We start from the raw sequence: 24,188 nt of genomic DNA on the forward strand, positions 1-24,188 counted from the left end.
ATGACTGAACACATCATCTAGTTAATAAAATATATATATTGTTGTAATACAATACAGTCATAATATATTTATGTTGCAATATTTAAATATTTACACATTTAAGTCATATTAACAATAATAATATAACATAAACGAAGCTAAAAAAAATAGTTGTACATATGTAAATTCTTATAGTGAAAAGTATTATTTGGAAACAAAAAATTATGATTTCAAAATACAAATTAATATAGGCTAAATTGCACGTAGTAAACACACAAAATAAGTCATTACTTAATCACTACAATGTATACAATAATAGTTAAAATTACAATTAGTATTATTGTGACAACTACAATATAAATACAATACAATATAAATACAATACAATATAAATAAATATCAGTCTTTTATTAGTCTCATTATTTGAAAAATGGTAACGAGAAATAAGCTTGTGGTCGTTACTATACTGTTGGCTTAGCTCGTTTACGGTATGTTTTTTATATCTGTTTTATTTATTTCATTAATGCCTATACTGAATAATAATTTTAATTGATTGTTATTCACGATTCGCTACTGTTTGTTTCTATATTACTACTACTACTTTATTTTTTACTTGCTATACAGTGCCGCCACTATCTAATACTACTATATATATACTGAAATATTGAATACAGTCAAAATTTTTTTGTTACTAAATCAAAATATTTGTTTAATTGATAATTTTTTTATTCTAATAACAAAAGTATTTGTTTAACCAACAAAAAATTATTGTCAGCTGTATATTAACAAAAAATTTGTTGAGTTCACTAAGGTTTTTTTTCAGTGGATTGGCTGCTTGATATCTGGGAACATTAGAACGTCTGTTACTCGTTACCAGGAACAGACGGTTGAAAATTTAATTTAAAATGTTATTGATAATTAATCACACGTGGTCATAAAACCTTTATGTGGGCTTCCATTAATTAAAAATTAAATTAATAAGTGTAGTAAAATTATTTTTAAACATTTTTACGTAATATCATATAAATATGGAAACAATTGTTTCTTCCGTAAGTCTTCTCTGATTTTATTAGTTTATTTCAATTTTCATGAATCCCTTGAACAACCATTTTAAAAAGTAATGTTTTTTATGGTTTTATTAAAATTCTAGTTTCATAGTTCGCATTTCAAAAACCTTGAAGAAGTAAAAAACAATCATTACATGAATACCTGTTTTGATAATGACGATGAAAAAGAATTACCAGCTGCAGAAAAGTCTTTGTTACAAAAAATAGTTCGGACAGGACTTATTACATCAAAATATGATATTGAAATTCAAAGACGAAATCCAAATTCGCCTTTATATTCTGTTAAATCATTTGAACTTCTCAAACTGTAAGCTTAAAATAGTCTATTTGTCTTGATTTAATTATACCATCAACTTCTTACCAAAATTCATTAATCGTGAAGATATGACTTTAATTATATATTTATTAGTTTTTTAACATTTGATATTTATTGTTGTGTTATTTTATTGAATTGAACTTCAATTACTATTATCCCATAATCATGACAATAAAAACATTTTTGATTAAATTTGATAACCTAAATAAGTCATTGCATGTTAAATCGTAGTTATAAATGTTAATTTTCAATTTAAATTACAAATTTTCTTTTCTTGTTTACTTATATCGGTATTAGTGTTAAGTAATATTATATATATATTATTATTATTTACTAATGTATATTAATATACTTGTAACATTATTTTTACTATTATTGATTATTATTAATTCATTATTATTTGATTAAAATATTGTTTGAAATTTTAATTGGTAAAATATAATTAAATTATTCATTATTATCATTACATGTAACACAGGTCTTTCACTTCCATTAAGCAGAAAATTTCCATTAAAAAAGAGTATTAAATATTTTTCTAGATATTACAATTATAATTAAATTTATTAGAAATAAAGTTTTTTAATTCAACTTAACATACAATTGAGCATACCTACTAGGAATCATACAGTAGTTTAATACATATGCTTATCTAGAAATTTTATTATATTTGAGATAATTCACACTTGAAATTGTTGCTTATCTTGTTCATTACTTTATCATTTTTTACCAAAATAAAGTTTTAGAACTATTTTTAAAAAATTTTTGATCTAAATTTTATTGTATTTATAAAAATGCTTTATTTTAAGAAGAATAAGTGGTATAGCTTATGATCTATAGATCAAATAATCAAGTGATCATATATGATAGCTATTATAGGTGGTTACAGTTGTACTTATTTCTAACAATACTAATAATAAATTACTAAAACTGATTTATTCTATTTAATTTTTAGGCATCCAAATTTGTTAAAAGGAGTTTATGAAATGGGATACAATGCACCTTCTAAAATTCAAGAAACGGCACTGCCATTACTTTTGGCTAATCCGTAAGATTTAAAACTTTTTCAAGTTTTTTTTTTACATATAAGCAGATTTAGCTATCATTATTATATTAATTACTATAAATTCTTATGATGTTTTGAAAACTTTATCTCCTTCTATAATTTAAATTAGTTTTATATAATAAAACTCAAAATTAATATTAGTTATTAAAAGTTTTCTATTCATTTTCACTATTTTTCATTAAAATTCAATAATTAATTTTTATTTTTTTTACATATTGTATTACTATTTATGATGAAAACATATATTTTCATAAATGTCCTATTAAATTCTAGGCTTACATAAAAATTTTATTTGATATTATTAATACTTTACAATTTTAGATTCGATGCATAACTAAGAAGTGTGTTAAAAGTTAATGATAATTTTAATAAAAAAAATAAAGATAATTAAATTTTTATTGAAGAAGAGTGGATTGTAAAATTAATTTAATAACAATTCCAATCCTTAATAAATATTATAACCAATACTTATAAATTTATTAAATTTTACATACTTCATTAACATAATTTTTAACATTAAATGTAGTCCACAAAATTTAATTGCTCAGTCACAATCTGGTACAGGAAAAACTGCTGCTTTTGTTTTAGCTATGTTAAGTCGAGTGAACCCAGATTTACAGTATCCACAGGTAATATATGTGTGTGTGTGTGTATATATATATATATAAATTAAAAATAATAATATAATATCAATTTTTGATATTATATTATTATCACAATGAATTTTTTTTGTATGAAGTAAATGTAAACAGTTTTTCACAGGAGTTTTATATTAAATTTATCTATGCTAAATTATTTTTAAGTATTTACATTGATTTACAGTATATAAGAAATCTTATAAGTATTGTTTTTAATCTGAGTTAAAACTCAGACTAAAACTGTTATACTACAGTGCCAAGGTCTGCCGTGATGGATTTTTCTCAGCTTATTCAGAACAGTATGGATATACCATTAAAATGGATAATTTTATGAAAATTAAAGATCCGATTAAGGAAAACCTATTAGGGCAAGGGTGAAAACAATGAGATTCCATAGAAGACTTTCAGATAATTTAAAATTTAATGATACAAATAAGACATTTAAAGATGAACCATGATAATAGTAGTAGTAGGATACTATGATGAATTATAATTTGCCAAAAAACGAAAAAAAGGTCAACATGCATATTTTAGGATTAATAAAACCAATTGGTATTGTTGTTGACTAAACTGAAAAGGCTTATCTTTTTCAAAATTATCTTGTGAAAGCAGAGATGTAACTAAAGAAACTTTTAAGAAGAAGAGAGAGAATAGTAAAGCTAAACATTTACACTTTGGTTATAAATAAATTTTTATCATAAAATTTGGTATGGAGTGCACATAATAGACTACTAAGTCTGAGTGCATGCTTAGTGACTATAACGTCCACTTTTTTAATAACTAAAATATAATTAAAATTTTTTTTTTTTAAAGTTCTTAACACTTATTTGATTTAAAGCTTTAGAAGCTGGACTTTTAGCAATTTATACCACTATATTTTTACAGATTTTTCATATTTACTTTTAAAGGATCAATATTACATTTTAATTAAATTAAAATGTTCTCAATAAGTATCTATTTTGTGTGGAAATTTAACGTTTGGACTTGTATTTGTAAGGCTAGTTCCAGTAAACTATATAAATGACTTGTATGTTCTCCTGTCCTTCGTTTATATTAGACACTTAAGTAAAATGAGCTTGACTATAAATAAAATGTTTAAAACTTTTATATCTAGGTAAGAGAAAGAGTGCGGCTGAGAAATGCCTAGAAATAAAAATTATAGAATAAATAAAGTATTTATGATAAAATAATCACTGTATATTAAGAAATTCCAAAATATTTTCATATGTTATCAATTTCGATAATGTAATTTAAAAAAATGTTAAAAAAAAAAGATTTATCAAGATATAAATGAGTTTGTGTAAAAAATAAAATGAATAGAATGTTATGTTTAACTTTTCTATGCTTCTCTGAAAATTTTACTTATGTACTGTGTTTCACTTTATTCATTTGTTATTTTTATTTTATTTTTATATCCTATTTAGGTAATATGTTTATCTCCTACATATGAATTAGCCATTCAAACTGGTGAAGTTGCAGCTAGAATGTCAACTTACTGTCCCAATATTAAGTTAAGATATGCTGTCCGGGGTGAAGATGGTCTGTAATTTATTTAATGTATGTATTATTATGGTTGAATCTTTTTAAATATTGATATTTAATTTTAGTTGTCATGGGTTCAAAATTAGAAGAACAAATAATCGTTGGTACTCCTGGTAAAGTTTTAGATTGGGTCACAAAGTATAAATTTTTTGATCCTAAGAAAATTAATGTATTTGTTTTGGATGAAGCTGATATTATGGTGGATACTCAAGGTCACCAAGATCAGAGTTTCCGTATAAGAAAGTATGAACATTATTTAAATTAAGAACAGAGTAGCTTATTTAAATTTTATAAAACTGTTATAATTTCACTTACAGACTATTACCTAATACATGTCAAATGATGTTTTTCTCAGCTACCTATGGTGAAGATGTGATGAGTTTTGCTAATGCAATTGCACCACTATCTGTTATTATTAGATTAAAAAGAGAAGAAGAAACCCTTGATAATATTAGTCAATATTATGTCACTTGTAGTACAAAAGAAGATAAATATAATGCGTTAGTAAATATTTATGGCGGTATTACCATTGGACAGGCCATGATTTTTTGCCATGTAATTAAAATGTTTTTTATTTACGTAAAATACATACTGATAGCAATAATTTAATATTGTCTAAATACCATTTTATAATTTTACTAAAATAATTTATAAAAAAATGTTTACTAGTCCAGAAGTATATTACTAGTTTTTTTTTTTTAAACTTTTTTGAAATATTTATTAAATAAGCATTTTAAAAATTATCTATTTATTATAATTAGTGTCTTATGAAGTATAACGTATGTATTGAATTATATGTAATAATCTGACATAATACCAGTATTTTTAATAAAGTTAGATTAATTACATAAAACCAATTATTATTTTTTTAATAACAAAATGCCTTAGCTGTTGAGATCATTAGCAATAAATATTACAATAATATTCATTCTTTAACATTTTGGTTTTTTATATAAAAAAAAAAAAGATTATATAAGTGTTTAAATTGCCGTAACTAAATTTTGTTTTTAATTCAGATTCTTTTAATAAGTTTTTAAATTTCTAATATGTTAAGAGGTTGGTTTCTTTTAAACTAAATTTTGAAGCTGTTCCATGTAGTATTATATTCATGGCATATCAGTATAGTGTTTAACTAATTTTTTATTGCCACATTTTGTGAAAAGTTTAAAGTTTTTTCTTTATATTAGGTGATTATATGTCAGACAAGTGTTTTTTGATTTTTAAATGTGAGGATAGCATTGTTTATTCTACTATTATTTGACCAATAATTTATCTATGTATGTATATATTTTAATTTTATATTGTTTTAAGACAAAAAAAATGGCGCTTTGGTTAGTTAAACAAATGAGTGAACAAGGACATGCAGTGTCATTACTATCTGGAGAACTCACTGTTCAACAAAGAATAAGCGTTTTGGACAGATTCCGTGAAGGCAAAGAAAAAGTACTAATTACAACCAATGTAATGTCTAGAGGTATAGCATGTTAAAATAAATAAAAATTGTTTTGAATCTTAAATAATTTTGATTATAAATTTTATTATTGAGGTATTGATATTGAACAAGTGACAATTGTTATAAATTTTGATTTACCACTCACTGTAAGTCGACAACCAGATTTTGAAACATATTTACATAGAATTGGCCGAACTGGGCGTTTTGGAAAAAAAGGTATAGCAATTAATCTAATAACTGGTGAAACAGATTTGAGATTACTAAGACTTATAGAAGAGCATTTTTCTAAAACAATAAAATGTTTAAACACTGAAAATGTTGATGACATGGAAAAGCTTGGTGCAGATGAATAATAGAATAAAAAACTGAATATTTTTTTATACTACTGAAAAATTTTAAAGTTAATTTGCATTCTAAATTTTATAACCTGAGAAAATATTGTTAATTTATTATTTTCTTTTAATTTTCTTGATGTTTATATTCTAGAGATGAATGTTACACACTTACTTGATTTTTTTTTAACAATTAATGAATATTTCACAATATTGCATTTAGGTAATATTAAAATCATAATTCTTAGTGTTATTTTTATTTCAAACTATGCTTAATTAGTCTCTAGTATTAAGTGATACTTGTTATGGATTGTTTGTAACTCTGATGTTATTATTTTATAACCTATTATATGAAATGTTGACTTATTTATAACTATTAATAACTTTTATTATAAAAGAAAAAGATTTTACTTAGATTATGTATTCCAATTCTTTCAAATATTAAATCATGAATAAATTAAAGTGTTCATAATATCAATCTCAAATTTTTTTAATGAAAGAAATTTTTAATTCTTAATATTTATGACCTGGTCAAGCTTAATGATACGTTATTTATTAATTAGTGAAAAATTGACTTTGGTCAATAAAAGTACTTAGTTTTGATTAATAAGTTATAAGTAGATCACTACTTTATTTTATATTTGACTCCGTATAAAAAAATAAATGGATATTAAAGTTAAAAATCAAGTTTTATTCAAAGATGTGAACACTATCATTTAATAAGAGATTTAGTGATACTTTTTTTTTATAAAAATTAATATGATCTTTAAATCTTAACATGAATACATTTTGAAAGAACAATATAAACTAAAACAACATAGTCATAACTGATTAAAAAAATAGATAAATCAATGAAGAAATGCTGCTGATGGAATATTTGGTTTGAGTTTCAAAAAACAATTGGCTGCTTTGGCATAATCCCAATTATTTTCTTCCAAACATCTAACAAATGAAACAGAAAAATTAGAATATAATTATACAAAAAGTTAGTATGAACAAAAATAATTTATACATTAATATGTATATTATGTTAATATACACATATTATTTAAGTTCAAAAGAACTTTAATTTCTCAAAAATTGTGTAATATATTTATATTACACAATTATTTTTATATTTCTATGATATACAGAAATATCAATATCGAACATTTCTTTTACAGTGATACGATCACATTTGCATGTGCCCATATCTCTGTCTCCCATACCATCGTTGTACCGTTTAATAGACATATATATATATATATATATATATATATATATAACTAACACAGTGACATACAGCAATACTAACAGGAGGGCGGACTGCACACATAAACACTTTTTGCAATTCACGGCCAATGTGCCATAATAAGATATCCCTATCGACAGTTGACATTTTACCATCTTCGCGATCACTACTTTTGCCTGATAATTAACTTAACTTCGCTACCCCGTATATTATAGTGTGTGTGTGTGTCGCCGTCAGCTCCCTGTTGGATTATAACATCTCTAGGTGTCCAGCAGGTTGTATTATCTATTTAATATTTCAATTGCTTAATAAATATTTATTTATATCGTTGTTAACCTAAAGTGTTATATATATATATATTGTAGTGCGACCCTTGGTAGTTCCTCTAAGGGAATATAAATTAAATAGGAAACTTCAGTACCTAAGGTAGATATAGCCTAGCCAGCTATCCCCCGTTGGTCCCTTAGAATACTGTCGACGGGCATTTAGGTTAAACCCCTAAATAGCGACGTAACAACAGTAAAATACAATGATGTAAATATCCACAGTAGTAACCTGGGTGTAAATTTAATCCTTACAATTCTAGACTTACTTTAAAAATACTTGAAAAAAATAAAATTGAGTATTCACAGATATCAATTAAAAAAAGAAAAAAGTTTCGTATTGTAATCAGAGGATTACAACTATTTTATCGTAAGTGGCGATTATAACGCCAAACATACTCATTGATGATCAAGACTTATTACGCCTAAAGGACGAGCACTATTAAAATCAGCTAATTACAACAAAGCTGAGTTTATTTCTACTAAAAAACTAACTTACTGGCCAAGTGACTCAAATAAAATTCCTGATCTTTTAGACTTCTTCGTAATTAAAGGTGGTATCTCTTCTAATTATGTTCAAACAGAAGTACTGGTAGACTGTCGTCTGATCTCATTCCCCTATTATTAACAATAAATTCGAATGTCATATTAAAAAAGCGGAAATTTTTTCTTACAAATAAACAGATAGATTGGGATCTTTTGAGAATGGCCCTAGAAAAAACTATCACACTTTCCGTACAGTTGAAAACAGCTAGCGACATAGAAACAGTAGTACATAAACTAACTAATGATATTGTCAAAGCGACAAAAGAAGCTACTCCAGAAACTTGTAAAGACAGATATCGTGAAACAATTTATCCAGCGGAGATAAAAAAGTTATTCGGCAAAAATGCATAGCTAGAAGAAAATGGCATACTACCCGTCATTTAGAAGATAAAAATGAATGGAATCGTTTATGCAAAGCACTTTGTGAGAAAATCAGAAGTTAAAATGAAAAATTTTGGCGAACTATCTACTACAATTTCTAGCGATTATTCTTTATGGAAAGCTACAAGAAAAATGGAAAGACCTCGAGCTTGTATACGTCCTATTCGTAAAGAAGATGGTACGTGGGCGCGTACTGTTGTGGACAAATCAGAAGCATATGCATTTCATTTAGAACATGTTTTTCAACCGAACGACATAAACTCAGAACTTGACCAAGTAGAATATCAACCATCAAACGAAATTAATTACAAAATACGGCACTTAACACTATTAGAAGTTGCACATGAAATTGATACAAATATCAACCCAAAAAAGGGTTATGATGAAATCAGCCCTCGTATTCTAAAAGAATTACCAAAAAAAGCTATCATTTATCTAACTCATATTTACAACGCTATAATACACACACATTATATTCCAGAACAATGGAAAAAGGCGCAAGTAATGTTGCTGAAACCTGGCAAGCCTCTACAGCAATTTTCTTCATATAGGTCAATATCACTCTTGACCAGTATGGCTAAAATCTTAGAAAAGCTTATTTTAAAGCGCTTCAAACCTTTAATAGAAGAAATGAAATTTATACCAAGTCATCAATTCGGTTTTAAAAACAAACATTCAACTATAGACCAAATTCATCGTGTAACAAACGTGATAAGTAACGCGTTTGAAGAAAAAAATTATTGTTGCGGAGTAATCCTTAACATAGCCCAGGCTTTTAATAAAGTCTGTATAATGATATACACAGTACATCATTAATGTCATAATGTATTATTTAAGACTTCAATTAAACAATCACACAAAATGAAATGTATACCAATAAAAATAAGATATATATATATGTACTTTTTAAATTTTCAAATATAATAATGAAATTTCGTAGAAAAAGGCATAGATTAATTATATAAAAGAAACAAGAAATAATTAACAGTATGTAATAATAATGTTAGACATAAGGTAATAAATAATGTGTAAGATTTTATAGAACAAACAGTAGAACATTATGAAATGTAGATTATTGACGAAAATGTAATAAATTACGATGAATAAGGAAATAATGTTAGCGTCAGTGATCACTTCTTACCTTTGAACTAACAATCAAATTTAATATGAAAAGCCAAAAATAATGAGCATTCTGGTATTCAGAGATGGTAGTCAGAATGCTCTCACTTGTACAGATGCGGTCAGATATTCATAGAAGCACTCACTACGTTCGATCATTCCACATAACGAAATATATGCAAGAAGTGATCCACCGTCCATACAATTATATTTACACAAAAATACAATATTCATTTATTTCAGCGTATCCTTAGAAATATCAAGGTAGGAAATTAATAATTTCACCAAAAATACATGAGGTTTAGAATTGAGTATATAGATTAGGTAGGCATACAGGAAAATCAAGTGATCATTAATAATAAGAAATATACCAAGTAAATTTAATAAAATCGATAATGTTTGTACAGAGTTATTTGGCAGAGTTAAATCTTTGATACGTGTCTATTTCAGGAGTTAGGTTGGAGGTTCATATGTATAGCCACCATATCACTCTGGATAGACACACGAGGTGATTCAATCCCACCTATTATCGATAACCGTCAAAACTCATGGCATTATTGATATTTAAGAATTAACAATTAATTATAATAAAATCCCACATTAATAAAAAAAAAATCCAGCACAGGGGGGTCGCGGCACAGTTGTGACGTNAAAAAACCCAGCACAGGGGGGTCGCGGCACAGTTGTGACGTGGTATAGTTGGATCAAGTATAATGATATCTGACAGTGATTAAAATCACTATCAAAAATAAACGCTTCATGCAAATANAGTTGGATCAAGTATAATGATATCTGACAGTGATTAAAATCACTATCAAAAATAAACGCTTCGATGCAAATATTTAGATAGTGCTTAATTTAAAAAAAATTGGTGTTTTATTCCAAAAGCTACTTGATCTGCTGGTTCCTTATTAATATCTCGATAAAGATAAACGATTTTTAAATTTGTAATTTTTTTGGAGGTTTCCCCCATTTACGGGGAACGAGGGAAATTTTTTCAATTTTGAAGGGTAATGTCTTCCACTAGATACGATTTGTGATCTTTTGACGTATCGTTGAAAGAAATCCGTTCAGTGAGAGCTGAGAAAAAGTGGTAACAGACACAAAAAAAAAACACATCATAGTAAAACCAATACCTTCTCAGCTTCGCATCGAAGCTAAAAAGATCACTTTATTTTTCTATCTTTCTTATAGACCCTAGTACTCATACCTCGAGTAATAATATTATTAATGCAATAAAGTAGTGGCTCAAATAAGCATCAAACCCCGTCATATTTATTTTATTTTCTAACGCCTAAACAGGCAATTTTACAAAAGGAAGCAAACATTAAATGTAAGGTTAATTATTTTGATACAGCAACAAAGTACTACAAACTAAAAACGTTAAAAGCTAAATTTGAATATATACAACAAGACATTAATACTATGTACAATATAAATTATTTTAATTAGCAGCGTAGAATTATAACTAAACACAAAATGGGTCTAGACTAAACTCATCAAGTCGTCTAAGTATTCTGTGTAGTGGGTGGTTTTGGCCATATGAGGTGGAATGAAAGGGAAGTTTGAAAAGGGAGTGGTTTCTTGTGTTAAAGGAAGGGACACGAAAGTATATTTTGGATAGAAGTTCAGGAGAATCAATGGAACCATTGAGAAGGGATTTTATGAATGAGATGTCAGCATCTTCTCTGCGGGAGGCTAAGGAAGGAAGTCGGATAGCGGTGCGAATAGTGGAGTAGTCATGAGGAGGATGATTTATTTTCAAAAGGAAGGCAGCGTAAGAAAGGAATTTATTTTGCACTCTTTCCATTCTTATAATGTCTTTAGTAAGGTAAGGGTGCCATACTACAACACCATACTCTAGTATAGATCGGACCAAGGAAAGATAGAGGACACGGAGACAGGAAGGAGAGGAGAAGTTAGAAGTGTTTCTTTTAATAAAGCCTAATACTTTTAGGGCTCTACCAATAATATTATTCATATGGAATTCAAAGGAAAGAGTAGGAGTGTAATAAATACCGAGGTCTTTGATAACGGAAACACGGTTGAGAAGTGAGCCTTGGAGGAAGTAGGAGTGGTGTAAGGGGGAGAATTTGCGGGAGAACGACATTATGTGGCATTTGCTGGTATTAAGAGATAGGTTGAGCTCCATGGCCCAATTGGAGAAAGTGTCGAGGTCGGATTGAAGGAGTAAACAGTCAGATGGTGAATTTATGTTAAGAAAAAGTTTAATGTCATCGGCAAAAAGAAGTACTTTAGAGTTAAGTAGTAAATCGGAAAGGGAGTTGACATAGAGGGTGAACAAGAGTGGGCTGAGATGACCACCTTGAGGAACACCAGAAGGAATGATGCAAAGATCAGAAATCATACCATTGATCGAGACAAATTGCCTTCTGGAGTCTATATAAGATGACAACCATGCGAGTAGTGGATTGCCAAAACCAAGGTTATGTAATATTTTAATTAGAGTGCCGTGATCAACGGTATCAAAGGCTTTTTTGAAATCAGTAAATATCACGTCAACTTGTGAGCCGGATTCAATATTATCTAGGATATAGGTAGAAAAGACGAGACTGCTAGTTACTGATGATTTCCTAGGACGAAAGCCATGTTGGTTGTCACTGAGGAGATGATTAACATTTCTTTTGATGGAGGTAAAAACCAGGGACTCAAAAATTTTAGCTATATGAGGGAGAATGGATATAGGCCTGTAGTTAGTAATGTCGGATGGATCACCGGATTTAAGGATTGGTGTAATAGAGCAAGTTTTCCAGACAGTAGGAAAAACTCCCTCATTTAGGGAACGTTGAAAGAGGAAAAAAAGTGGTTGTGCTAGGGAGTCACGACATCTATAAAGTAACTGGGCCGAAATATTATCAGGACCATTGGAGTGGTTGTTTTTTAAGGATTCAAGAGCATAATGTACATCAAATATTGAAAAAGAACAGTTTGATGGAAGATTAAATTGGTAATTTTTGGTAACTTGAGGAGTAGAAATGGAAGTGGAGAAAGTATTTGGAGGTTTAAAAACCGAGGAGAAGAATTTAGAAAAGAGATTGGCATTTTTCAAGGGTGAATTTGATACTTCATCAAAAAGATGGACGGTGGAAGGGATTTGTGAATGTTGTTTGAGGTCTCTGGTATATTTCCAGAATAAGGAGGGGTTAGTTGAGAGAGAGCGCTCAGTGTTACTGATGTAAGAACGGTAATTACTAAGGGATAGTTGTTTACATTTGGCTCGTAGATGAGAGAAAACAGAATAGTCAGAAGGAAGATTTGTTTTTTTAAACTGTTTATGAGCATATTTTTTTTTGATTATTAAGGACTTTAGAGTAGGTGATACCCAACGGGGAAATTTCGGGTTTCTGAAGGTTTTTTTTGGAATGAAATTCTGAATAGCGTTAAGTAGAGCATCGTTGAAAACAGTGGCGGCATCGTTAATAGAGTAGAGCGAAAAAGTGGTCTCCCAATTAAATGAGTCAATGAATTTAGAAATAGAGGAATAGTCACCGATTTTAAAGTCAAAATAAGAATGTGTAGTATTTAGTTTAGGTGGTTTGGGATAATGGTACAGGATACATAAAGGAGGATGGTAAAGATCGGGTTTGATGAGAGGCGAAGTGGCTTTGTCGACTGACAAGTTCTTAGAAGTGGATAGGACTAAATCGAGGATGTTGCCTGTACAATTAGTAGTATGGTTGAATTGATAAAAGTTTAAGAAGGAGAAAGAATCAATAATTAGAGTGGAGGTTGGGGTAAAATTGCCACTTGCTGAAAGGCCAAACTCATCAGATGCCCATGAAATACCTGGCATGTTATAATCACCGCAGATAATAATTTCATCTGGCTGGTGATTAGATAGCAGTTGTTCGATTGATGCAAGATGGGATTCAATAATTGGTAACGGACTAGATGGAGGTAAGTATGTGCATCCAATTAGGAGAGTAGAGTGGTTAATTGTGAGAAGGACAAAAATATGTTCTACGCTTGAATTAATTATTGTAATGGGGGATGAGGGAATCGAGCATTTTACTGCAATGAGAACTCCACCACCACGAGAAAGGTTACTGCTGTTGATATTTCTATCAAGCCTGAAAATAATGAAATTATGTAATCCTAGTTCAGAGTCTGAAATGTCAGGAGATAGCCAAGTTTCCGTTAGGATAATAATATCATAGGAGAGAAACATAGGAATAGAGCAACGCAAATTGACGAGTTTAGTCCTTAGACCACGTACATTTTGGTAGTAAATATTTAAATGTCTATTAAGATTAACATTTGATTGTGAAAAGGAAGAAGTGTAATTACGTGTAGTATTAGAATGTAGGGAGATAAAGTTGGAAAAGTAATTTATAGTTGAAGAAGAAAGAATACAAAAAAAGCAAGATGGATCGTTGACGAAAGATGTGTGTTGGTGCAATTTAGAGATGAAAAAATCAGAAGACAAGCTTAGTTTTTTGATGTATAAGAAGTCCTAGAAGAACCGCCGTTGGTGAGGTTATTTTTTATAATATGTGGAAATCCATTTCTGTATCTAATTGCAATGCCAGTCTCTCCTTGCTTTATACGGTTGTCAAGATCTAGGTAGACACGACGGATTTCCTGTCGCTCCAGTAGAGTACGATCTCGCGAAATATAAATATTTTGCAGATTATTATCAGCTCCCAAAGAGCGTTTGGCGGTGTTAAAGTCAACAACAAAGTTTGAGGCTTGCTCTTTAGAAGCAAAGATAACTTTTAGTGGTCTAGGCTTTGTATTTTTCGGGCGGCCGAGTCTAAAAAGCTTGTAATCGGAGGGAATAGACAGTGATAATGGTTGAATGGTTTCATTAAGTTTTTTAATATCATCATTCGCTCGAGAAGAAGGTGAAGCTTCTGATGACTCAGAGAGACCATGAACGACAATGTTGAAAAGCGACTTCTCTCGTTCAGAAATTTCACTCAAAAGAGTAGGTAGGTTGCTATTTTTTGATGCATATTCAAGGGAAGCAACTCTTTCCTGAAGAGTAGAGATGTCAGATTTGATGACAGTGTTTTCAGAACGAATCTCTGCTAATTGGGAAGATAGAAAGTCAACGCTATTTTTTAGTTCGCTGAACATTTTATTTAGAGACGCACATAAGGTTTTGCATTGTTTTTGAGTGTTTTGAATTTCAGCGAAAGCTATCCGGAATTCTTCTGCAGAAAGGGGGGTAGGTGCAGGAAGTGTAGTTTTTGAGATTTTGGTAGCTGTAGCAGAGTTAGACCTCGTTATAATTTGATTAAGAGCGGTTTTGGGTGAGTTAGAGTTATTCATGCTGATCTATCTCAATATCCAGCGTTAAAGTCTCCAAAAGATAGATTCAAGAGATTATGAAAGGTGGTGGTTGTTTAGCAACGGTGACCAGCGTTTAAGTCACCGAAAAACAGCTGATGGCAGTATCGTGTAGCAACAACAAATGATAAGAACAAGAAAAAAGTGATCAGTACTCACAAAAAGTTGAAGTAGAAAGACAGAAAAAATAACTAAAAACTAAGTTTAACAGGCTGAATTGACTTCCAGAGTTCAATAAAATCATACGAAATGTTTTAAGTTACTAGAGGAAAAAAAGCGCGCACCAAATTGTAGTTTAAAAATTGTATAAGAGAAGATGAAATTGTTATCAATTATACACATTGAGAAAAAAGTTAAATATTTAATTTATCTTATTATTTTCTTTAGAGTTACTACAAGTAGCGGTAGTTCTCTGTTTGAGTCACTACATCTGGCATAAAGGCCTGCTTATAAAATTGCGTGAACAACTGCCAAACTCATGGTATACACTACTCGAGTCTTATTTGAATGAAAGACAGTTCCGAGTCATACACGAAGAAGCTTTGACTAATTGGAAAAATATAGCAGCTGGAGTTCCACAAGGTAGTGTATTGTGCCCTATATTGTATCTACTTTACAAGGCTGACATTCCGACCAACATAAACTCAACAACCGCTATGTTTGCAGATGATACTGCAACATTAACAACTAATAAAGATCAACAGATAGCTACTGATCAGATATTCAGAGATTCAAATAACCTTAAACAACATTTCTACGTGGTTGAAACGTTGGAAGTTTAGGGTTAACAATGAATAGTCAGAGCAAGTAAATTTCACGTTACGTAAAACATGTGACATTCCTATACTTCTGAATCAACAAATAATCCCACGGAGAGATTCGACTAAATATCTGGGTATGCACCTTGACTGTCGCCTCAACTGGAAATATCATGTATGCCAGAAAAAGACTGCAGATAAAGAATAAAATGCGCGGACTCTATTGGTTAGTTGGGAAACATTCTGAGCTATCACTAGACAACAAACGTCTGTTATATGTAGCGATCGTAAAACTGTCTGAACTAATGAAATTCAATTATGAGGTTGTGCTAGTAAGTCCAACATAAATGTTATACAACGTTGTTAAAATATTCGCAATTCGTACAATCGTCGCGGCTTACAGATTCAATAAAAATGATGTAATTCATCGAGATATGATGTTGCCAGATAAAGTCACTCGGTTTGCACGTAAACATATAAGAAGATTGGGAAACCCTCAAAATATAGCAGCAATTCAATTCAACTATTGGACAATTCCAATAATCTAAGACGTTTAAAACTCGTCAAGCCATATGATTTGGTTTAAATGTATAAGTATTTATTTTACAATTTAAATATTATTTATTAATATTAGACTAAGTTAGGGACCACTTCAATGGAAGTGTAAATCCCATTCATGTTGTATTTATATATATATATATATATTAATTAGTAAAATCATATGTTTATTAATTATATATTTATAATTTTGATGATCATTTAATTGTATTGATTAAGATTTATGGTCATCTCAATAAAAAGTCCCGTAGGTTAATTTAAAAAAAAATATATTATAAAAAGTTTTAGGAAGAGGGAATTAGGAAAGCATCACCAAATAGGTTGTGAAAATTGCACTTAAAGATCTAGATATAGAGATATCATTTTCATCAAAAATATTTTTAAAAAGATACTATTTTATATTGTTATTAATCCTTTTCGAAAAAATGGCATTAATTACTGCCAAGATAAAGCAAAAAGCTGACAATTTCAATTTGAAAAAAATTAAATTTTTTCATAATTTTATTTTTAAATGATGCCTTAAAAATACTTAAGAAATATTGGGATTATATAAATTTAAAAATTAGGTGAATAAAGTAAGCTGTTTTTTTTATAAAATTTATTAATAAACTAANTATAAATTTAAAAATTAGGTGAATAAAGTAAGCTGTTTTTTTTATAAAATTTATTAATAAACTAAAAAAATAGAAATTCTCTTATATGTATTCAAACTTTTGGCTTGTACTGTATGTACAAATAATTCAATAATTAAAAAACATCACTTTTTATTGTGTTATACAGGTTTAATGTGATGAGTATTTTCTTGAATTTAAGAAGAATATCGGTGAATTTTTAAACAAAAATAAAATTTTTTGTCCAACTTCAACATTTACATTTAGAAAAATAGTTATCAGGACAATTTTATTTTTAACTTATAGTAGGTAACATAAGATTTACTTTCATATATGTTTTAAGTTTGGAGTATATAAAAATATACCATATTAAAGGGAAATGTCTAAGGTATCAAAAAAAATATATATTGATTAAAATAATAATAAATTAAACACATCCTACTAAAATGAATACCTTCTCATCTTTGCATTGAAGCTAAAAAAAACTAGTCATAACAATATGAATCTTTCTAATAAGAAAAAAATACCTTCTTTATGATAGCTTTTATCTTACTTTTTAGCCCATTCTTCATTCATTCCTGATTCAATAGAAAACTGTTTTATGATAACCAATTTTTCTTCTAATGAGTTATTTGTTTCATTAACTTGAGATAAAAGATTAGAAATATATGTTGGTGTATTAATTTTTTCAGATATGTGATTTTGTGGCATTTGTTGATAGATTATCTGTGAAGTTTGGCCATTTGTTGGTTGATTTGCTGAAAAGGAATTTTGTTGTTGTATATTCGCAGTACACTTGGGAGTTGACTGTAATAATGTTTCTGTAGTTGTCTTATATTCCATTTGTAAAGGTTCACCATTATAATTTAATAAGTTTATACTTTGAACAGATTTTAAATTTTCTTCTGCCATTATATGCTTTGTTGTCTCCTAAAATGTACAACAAAAAAAGAAAATGATAAAGAATTTGGTAGTAAAACATCTAATTTATCATAAATTCATACTGTCCATGCTAAAATCTCGCACTAAGCATTCAAATGTTTGGTGCTTATAGAAAATTTGAACTTAGTAATTATATTATATATGTAACATTAACTTATGGTATACATCCATAAAAACATATTAAGTTAATAATGTTTAAATTAAAATAAAAGTATTCAAGATATTTTTGATTAGTAGAAAAATTATAACTTACAATTATTGATTCATTATTAGCTGTTGTAACACAAAACATATCATTTAAGATACGCCAACAACCATCACCTGTAGGAATGACATTAAATGTCCTACAAAATGATCGAAATAATGGTTTTGAATTGTTATAATAATATTCGGAAAATACACCATTAACAACTATTTGTACCATGGATGACTATTAAAACAAGTTATAGTATAAATCATATTTTTAAGTTTTTATCTTTCTTTGTTTTGAAAAAAAAGCTTACATTTGCTAACGGCACATCAATTGTAAAGGATTTTATATCATGCTTCATTTTTGGTAGTTTATCTAGAGCTTTTAAAATATTTTCTTTGCCTCGATGATAAAAGTGAGACCTTTTGTACTTCATTATTTCTGTTTTTTTTAATAAGTTTCGGCTTTCAGATAAATAATATCTTAGATTATTTGTTTTGCTACACAGAAATCATATATTAAAAATAAAAATTTCTGGGCAAATTAGAAACTAATTTAATGATTAAATTAAATAATAAAAAAAATATGTAATTTTGTATAATACTAAAATTCAACAATATATTAATTGACTAAAGAATAATAAAATAAAAGAATTGTTCCTACCACTTAAAAAATAAGATTTTTAAGAGTTAAGTCATATTTCTACATAAGACTATATAAAATATATAAGGGATGTCTACAAACAAGACAATTTTATTTTAAACTGGCAATGCTGCCTTATTATTTGATAATTATTCTAAGTATTAGAGTATGAGGTAAATGATAAAATAATAAATTGATAAAACCCTCAAAGTAAAAGAAAAAAAAATGAAATCATTTATTAAAATAATTGGTTTAAAAATAAAGTTATTTTGGAATTAATTACTTGTTTGAATGAATAAAAGCAGACAATGTAAAGGTAGAATTTTCATGATATGCATCAACTAATTGACATTTAGACATTCCAGTATCATAATGTTCATAGTATTGAGCTACAAATGATTCTGCCAAAATAATGATTGTATTAGGATCTTCAGGATTGTTACCTTGTTCAATTGGATAACTATTTCCCATATTAATTGGCATCTTAAATTTAGTATTTGAAATAGTAGTGTAACGGCAAGGTAAATCTATACCATCCTATAAAAAAGTACTAACGTAAGCAATAATTCTATATTTGCCATAGGTAACAATTACAGCTTTATAAAATAATAACTTGTTGTTCAATTCTTTCAACAACGTCATATTTCAAAATATATAATTTCTGAGATAGTTTTATTATCAGAATGCCTCAAAAGATTAGTATATCCTAGCAATTGCATTATACCTAAACTAAATATTTAACTTCTTGAGATCAGATTCAATTATTTATTTTCAGTACATTTGAATGCATTTTTAAATTTTTTGAATCACTCTCTCAATATGACGTTGTTAAAAGAGTGAGTAATATAACTTACCAATTTAACTAGCATAGGAAATAAATGCTGAAGTTTTCTGAAAAATTTAATAATTTCATCATTTATTGTAAATGTAATTTATTATAATTATAATAAAATATAATATATTTAAAAACATACATTCTCTTATAAATAGATTTATATAAGTATATTAAATAAAAAATAAAAATAAATAATATAGCTTGTTTCAAACTAATAATAAATAAAAAATTTTCTTTAAGCATATTTTTTATAAAGTACTCATTAAAAAGTAATTAAAAAAAAATTTTAAATATAAAAATTTCTGCTTTTATTATAGAAGTTCTTTTATATTGCTATATTTTAACTAAAATAAACATTAGAACATGAGTAGGTACGTGTTGTTTTTATTAAAAACAATCTGAATTTATTTAACTAAAATGACAAAAAACTGTATAAATATTGCTTGAAATCAATTGAAATTTTTGCACTTTATAGATCATGATATAATTGTTGATTACCAGGCCACTATAAATTTGTTAAAATAATAATATAAATTATATAAATAAAAATAGCACTTGAATTGTAAATTTTACAATATAGTGCCTGCTGAAAGGTTAATATATTAGGATAATTAAATGAATTTATTGCAATCAAGTTTAAATATATCCATTTTAAAATGGTAATATTATACCCTATTAAAAATCTGGTATTTCTTAACTTATTGAACATTGTATTTTATAGGGAGTTAATTATATAAAATTTATTTAATTTAAGAGTATTTCCTTTAGCATAATTCTTAATATTTATTTAATTTAGTTAGATCCTGTTCCTAAGACATGTATATAATTCTACCATATTATTAGCAATACTAGTTATTATACCTATTGACAGCACTATTAACAAATAGAAAATGCTTTTATCTAAAATAAAAACAATGGGCTATTCAGTTAAAACAGATAAATTAGATTTTTATATACATAAAATGTATATTAAACAATAATATTTTAAACTGAATAACTCTTGTATGTAATACTTTTATTATAACTGGAATCATACTCAATATAAAACTGTTTATCTTCAATAGCATTTATAGGATTTTTAGATAAATTAAGTTCTTCAATTTTATAACCAGATAGTTCTTTTAAATCCTTAAATTCTTTAAGCTAAAACAATTAAAATTTAAGACTGTGAATTAGAAATTTTCAACAATACAGGGTGACTTTTATAATACTAGCCATTAATTTATTGTAAAATAATAATGTTAGGAAAATTATTTTTGTAATTTTTTAGTTTTACATATTTCTTGATTAATTAGTTAATAATTACTTTTTAATTCATCAATAGCTTATAAGGCTGTTAAATGACATTAGTGTGACAATATTTATTTATATTTACATATTTTTCAACCACACTCCTCCTCTCACCTAAGTATAAAGTTGTTAATAACTTCTGAAATATTGGTCCAAATTTGTTATTGACCAGTTAAATATGTATGTTGTCATTTAAGAAAGTAAAATATACACTGATAAAAGATATAATGAATAAATTAAAAAGTAATTAATAACTGATATACCAAGAAATATATGAAATTAAAAAATTACAAAATAATTTTCTTAACATAATTATTATTTTAAGAGATTAAAGAGATTTAAGAGATAATTGAGAACATAATATTAAAAGTATCATTCTGTATAGATAATTTAGGATTACTTTATTTCCAGTTAAATTTAATATTTTCAAATCAGGAAATAGTCTTCGTATCCAAACAAGACCTTCTCCTAAATAAATGTTATTGTATTCAAGACTTAGACCATATAAATCATGTTTAGTAAATTGAGCACCTAAATGCAAAACTGTTAAAAGAAATGAAGGCCAATTTAAAGGACAATATAAGTGATGTTCTGTTAATACTGAAATACATAAATAAATACATCATTAATAAAAATAGTAAAATAAAATTTATAATATAAAAATCCTACAAAGAGTAGCATGAAAACGACATAAATCCAAACTTTTTGTACTGGGGTTGTAACGTGATCTTATTGTTTCACACATTTTTTCCTTCATTTTATTGGATACTAATGCATGAAATATAGTTTGACGCGTTGGAGCATAAGTGTTGACATGAATAACTAACTTAAAATATAATAATAGTCTTAAAATTTCAAAAAATTATTTTACAATGATGCAATTTCTTAAATATAGTAACATGGTTTAATATTTTAAAAACAGTTTTTAATGTTTAAGAGTTAATTATGTAAAATTTGTTACAAAAAAATTAATTTTTTATGAAATCAGGATTAAAATTAATCCATGATGTTACGATACCTACACAGAGTAATTCACTTATCATGAACCAGTTAATTAATCAAAAAATAAAAATAATATTAATAATTTTTTAATTGGTTTGTTTTAGTTCAGGGTTTCTCTTAATTTTTCAATCATAGTTTTTTTTTTACATTCAGGAAGAGTAAAGCTAAGAAAAGTTAAGTTATAAAAACAGCAGCACCCACACTTCACCTTCAATCATTACTTTAAATTATTATCAACCAGTCATTTTATTAAATAGATCATTATCTATTTAATAAGCTAGTTTATTATGTGTGTTGCCGTTTGAGAAATAAAAATTGACACCCTTATAAGGTATAAAGATAAACATAAAAAACACTTTATGATTGAAAAATTGAGAGAAATATTGAATTAAAGGAATTAATAAAAAAATTATTAATAATATTTTTATTATTTGATTAATAGCTTTAAAGGAGGTTAACAAGAAAGTAGAGCAGAGAATGAGTGTAGCTGAGATGAGAATGCTTAGATGGATAAGTAGAATGACTAGAGAAGATAGGATAAAGAACGAGCATAGAAGATGAAGTATAGGTGTAGTGTCATTCGTAGATGAGAGAAAATAGACTTAGTTGGTTTGGTTATGTTATGAGGAGATAGCAATAGGAAGCTGTAATAACAGTTATAGAAATGAATGTTAATGGAAGAGGTAGAGGAAGACCAAAAAAGAGATGGAAGGATGTAATTGAATGTGATATGAGAACGACTGATGTGAGCGTAGATGTGGGATATCGTGTCAAATGGAAGACTAAGATAAAGGTAGCCAATCCCAATTGGTTAGGATTAAGGCGAGAAAAAAGGAGAAGAAGATTCAATTAATTAAGTGGTTAATGATATTACGTTGTATAGATATTTTTTTATATGCAATTTATGTTTATCATAGCTTTTTAAAAGTTATTGCTTATGCAAAAAAGAATTAAAAATCTAAGAATTCCAGAGAAATAGAATTAAAAATCAGGACCTGCATATCAATATAAGACTAGTTATTAATTTTTATTTATAATTTTGGTTGTCTCAATTTGATCATCAAATATTTTGCAAGGAACATCATACATGCATATTTTTTTCACTGTAGCATTTGCAGCTAAGCATTTAATTATGTTTAAATTTTAACCTTCAATATATTATACTACTATAAATTTGTTTCAAGAATAAATGATAAAATAAATAAATTATTCTTTATATTAATTAATCATTTATTCTATATATAAATCTGTGAGCGCAGTGTTACTAGTTATAAACAGTAGGAGCAATAGAAATATTTGGGGAATGAAAATTACAAAAGTTTTAAGAGCTGAAAAAAATAAAAAAGTTTATTATTCCAGATAAATAATTTATGTGCCAATAGCTTCAGTTCTGCACATATTTTAATAACCAAAAAAATTTATTTCCAGATATATAGTTTAATATAGTTATATTAAATTAATAAAACTTATTTATTTTATTTTTATTTTGGAACGTTTAATACTTTTAATATTCGAATGAAAAAATACAGAATGATTAATTTATCATTGATTATTAAGTTTCTTCTAAAATAATAATAATTTTGAAATTTTTTTTTTGATAATTAGGTTATTTTATAATCTCACATTTTCTGATGCGCTACATCTTCTATCCAAGTAAAAGATATGCATAATTCTTTAATTACCGTTTCAAAAGTTGTTATAGACAAGCATTTTTTTTATTTAAACATGAAAAAGACTTATAAAGACATCTAATTTATTGAATCTTTATGTTATTCGTAGAATGTCATTTATGTCAATTAACCTGTTTACAGTTGATATCAGTGGCGGCTCGTGGGTACTGGTGGTGGGGGAGCGACTTCAAACATAATACCGGTAGTCATAGGTTTAAAAAATCGTCAAATTATATTTTATTATATAAATTATATGTTATTGAAATCTACATGGTTAGAACATTCTTATTATGCAAAAATTATTGAAATCGGAGCATTTTTAAAAAATTTTGTATACAGAGTGATCCAAATGAAAAATATAAAAATACAGTGATTCAAATGACAAAA

The 24,188-nt window shown here is 27.3% G+C and overlaps 2 protein-coding genes across 8 annotated transcripts in view; one reads left to right on the top strand and one right to left on the bottom strand.

Moving 5' to 3' along the window:
* The first annotated feature begins 803 nt into the window (after positions 1-803).
* Positions 804-6,724, top strand: LOC126899773 (DEAD-box helicase Dbp80-like). 2 transcript variants are annotated; one of them, XM_050674962.1, is made up of 9 exons: positions 804-1,028; positions 1,130-1,353; positions 2,315-2,407; positions 2,952-3,054; positions 4,488-4,602; positions 4,671-4,848; positions 4,923-5,160; positions 5,917-6,079; positions 6,152-6,717. In XM_050674962.1, the coding sequence occupies exons 1-9, from the start codon at positions 1,008-1,010 to the stop codon at positions 6,409-6,411; spliced, it is 1,395 nt and encodes a 464-aa protein (XP_050530919.1). In that variant the 5' UTR covers positions 804-1,007; the 3' UTR covers positions 6,412-6,717. The 2 variants fall into 2 exon arrangements, with proteins under 2 accessions (XP_050530919.1, XP_050530920.1); XM_050674963.1 differs by lacking the exons at positions 804-1,028; positions 1,130-1,353 and adding an exon at positions 2,099-2,238 and having other exon boundaries at positions 6,152-6,724.
* A 336-nt stretch (positions 6,725-7,060) lies between these two features.
* The window catches only part of LOC126899754 (nuclear RNA export factor 1-like), a 24,966-nt gene continuing 7,838 nt past the window's right edge, over positions 7,061-24,188 (bottom strand). For 5 of the 6 annotated variants that reach the window (XM_050674919.1, XM_050674918.1, XM_050674922.1 and 2 more), the window contains 9 exons: positions 21,799-21,955; positions 21,530-21,729; positions 20,876-20,982; positions 19,859-19,895; positions 19,288-19,541; positions 18,676-18,862; positions 18,426-18,602; positions 17,784-18,160; positions 7,061-7,332 (listed from right to left, as the gene is read on the bottom strand). In XM_050674919.1, coding sequence (XP_050530876.1) covers positions 7,239-7,332; positions 17,784-18,160; positions 18,426-18,602; positions 18,676-18,862; positions 19,288-19,541; positions 19,859-19,895; positions 20,876-20,982; positions 21,530-21,729; positions 21,799-21,955 — 1,590 coding nt within the window. In that variant the 3' untranslated portion in view covers positions 7,061-7,238. Of the gene's footprint in view, positions 7,333-8,443; positions 8,563-17,783; positions 18,161-18,425; positions 18,603-18,675; positions 18,863-19,287; positions 19,542-19,858; positions 19,896-20,875; positions 20,983-21,529; positions 21,730-21,798; positions 21,956-24,188 lie in introns of all 6 variants that reach the window. The other variant, XR_007702697.1, reaches the window with a different exon arrangement.

This window comes from Daktulosphaira vitifoliae, unplaced genomic scaffold, assembly GCF_025091365.1.
Source record: "Daktulosphaira vitifoliae isolate Bord-2020 unplaced genomic scaffold, ASM2509136v1 Scaffold_2, whole genome shotgun sequence".
NCBI lineage: Eukaryota > Metazoa > Arthropoda > Insecta > Hemiptera > Phylloxeridae > Daktulosphaira > Daktulosphaira vitifoliae.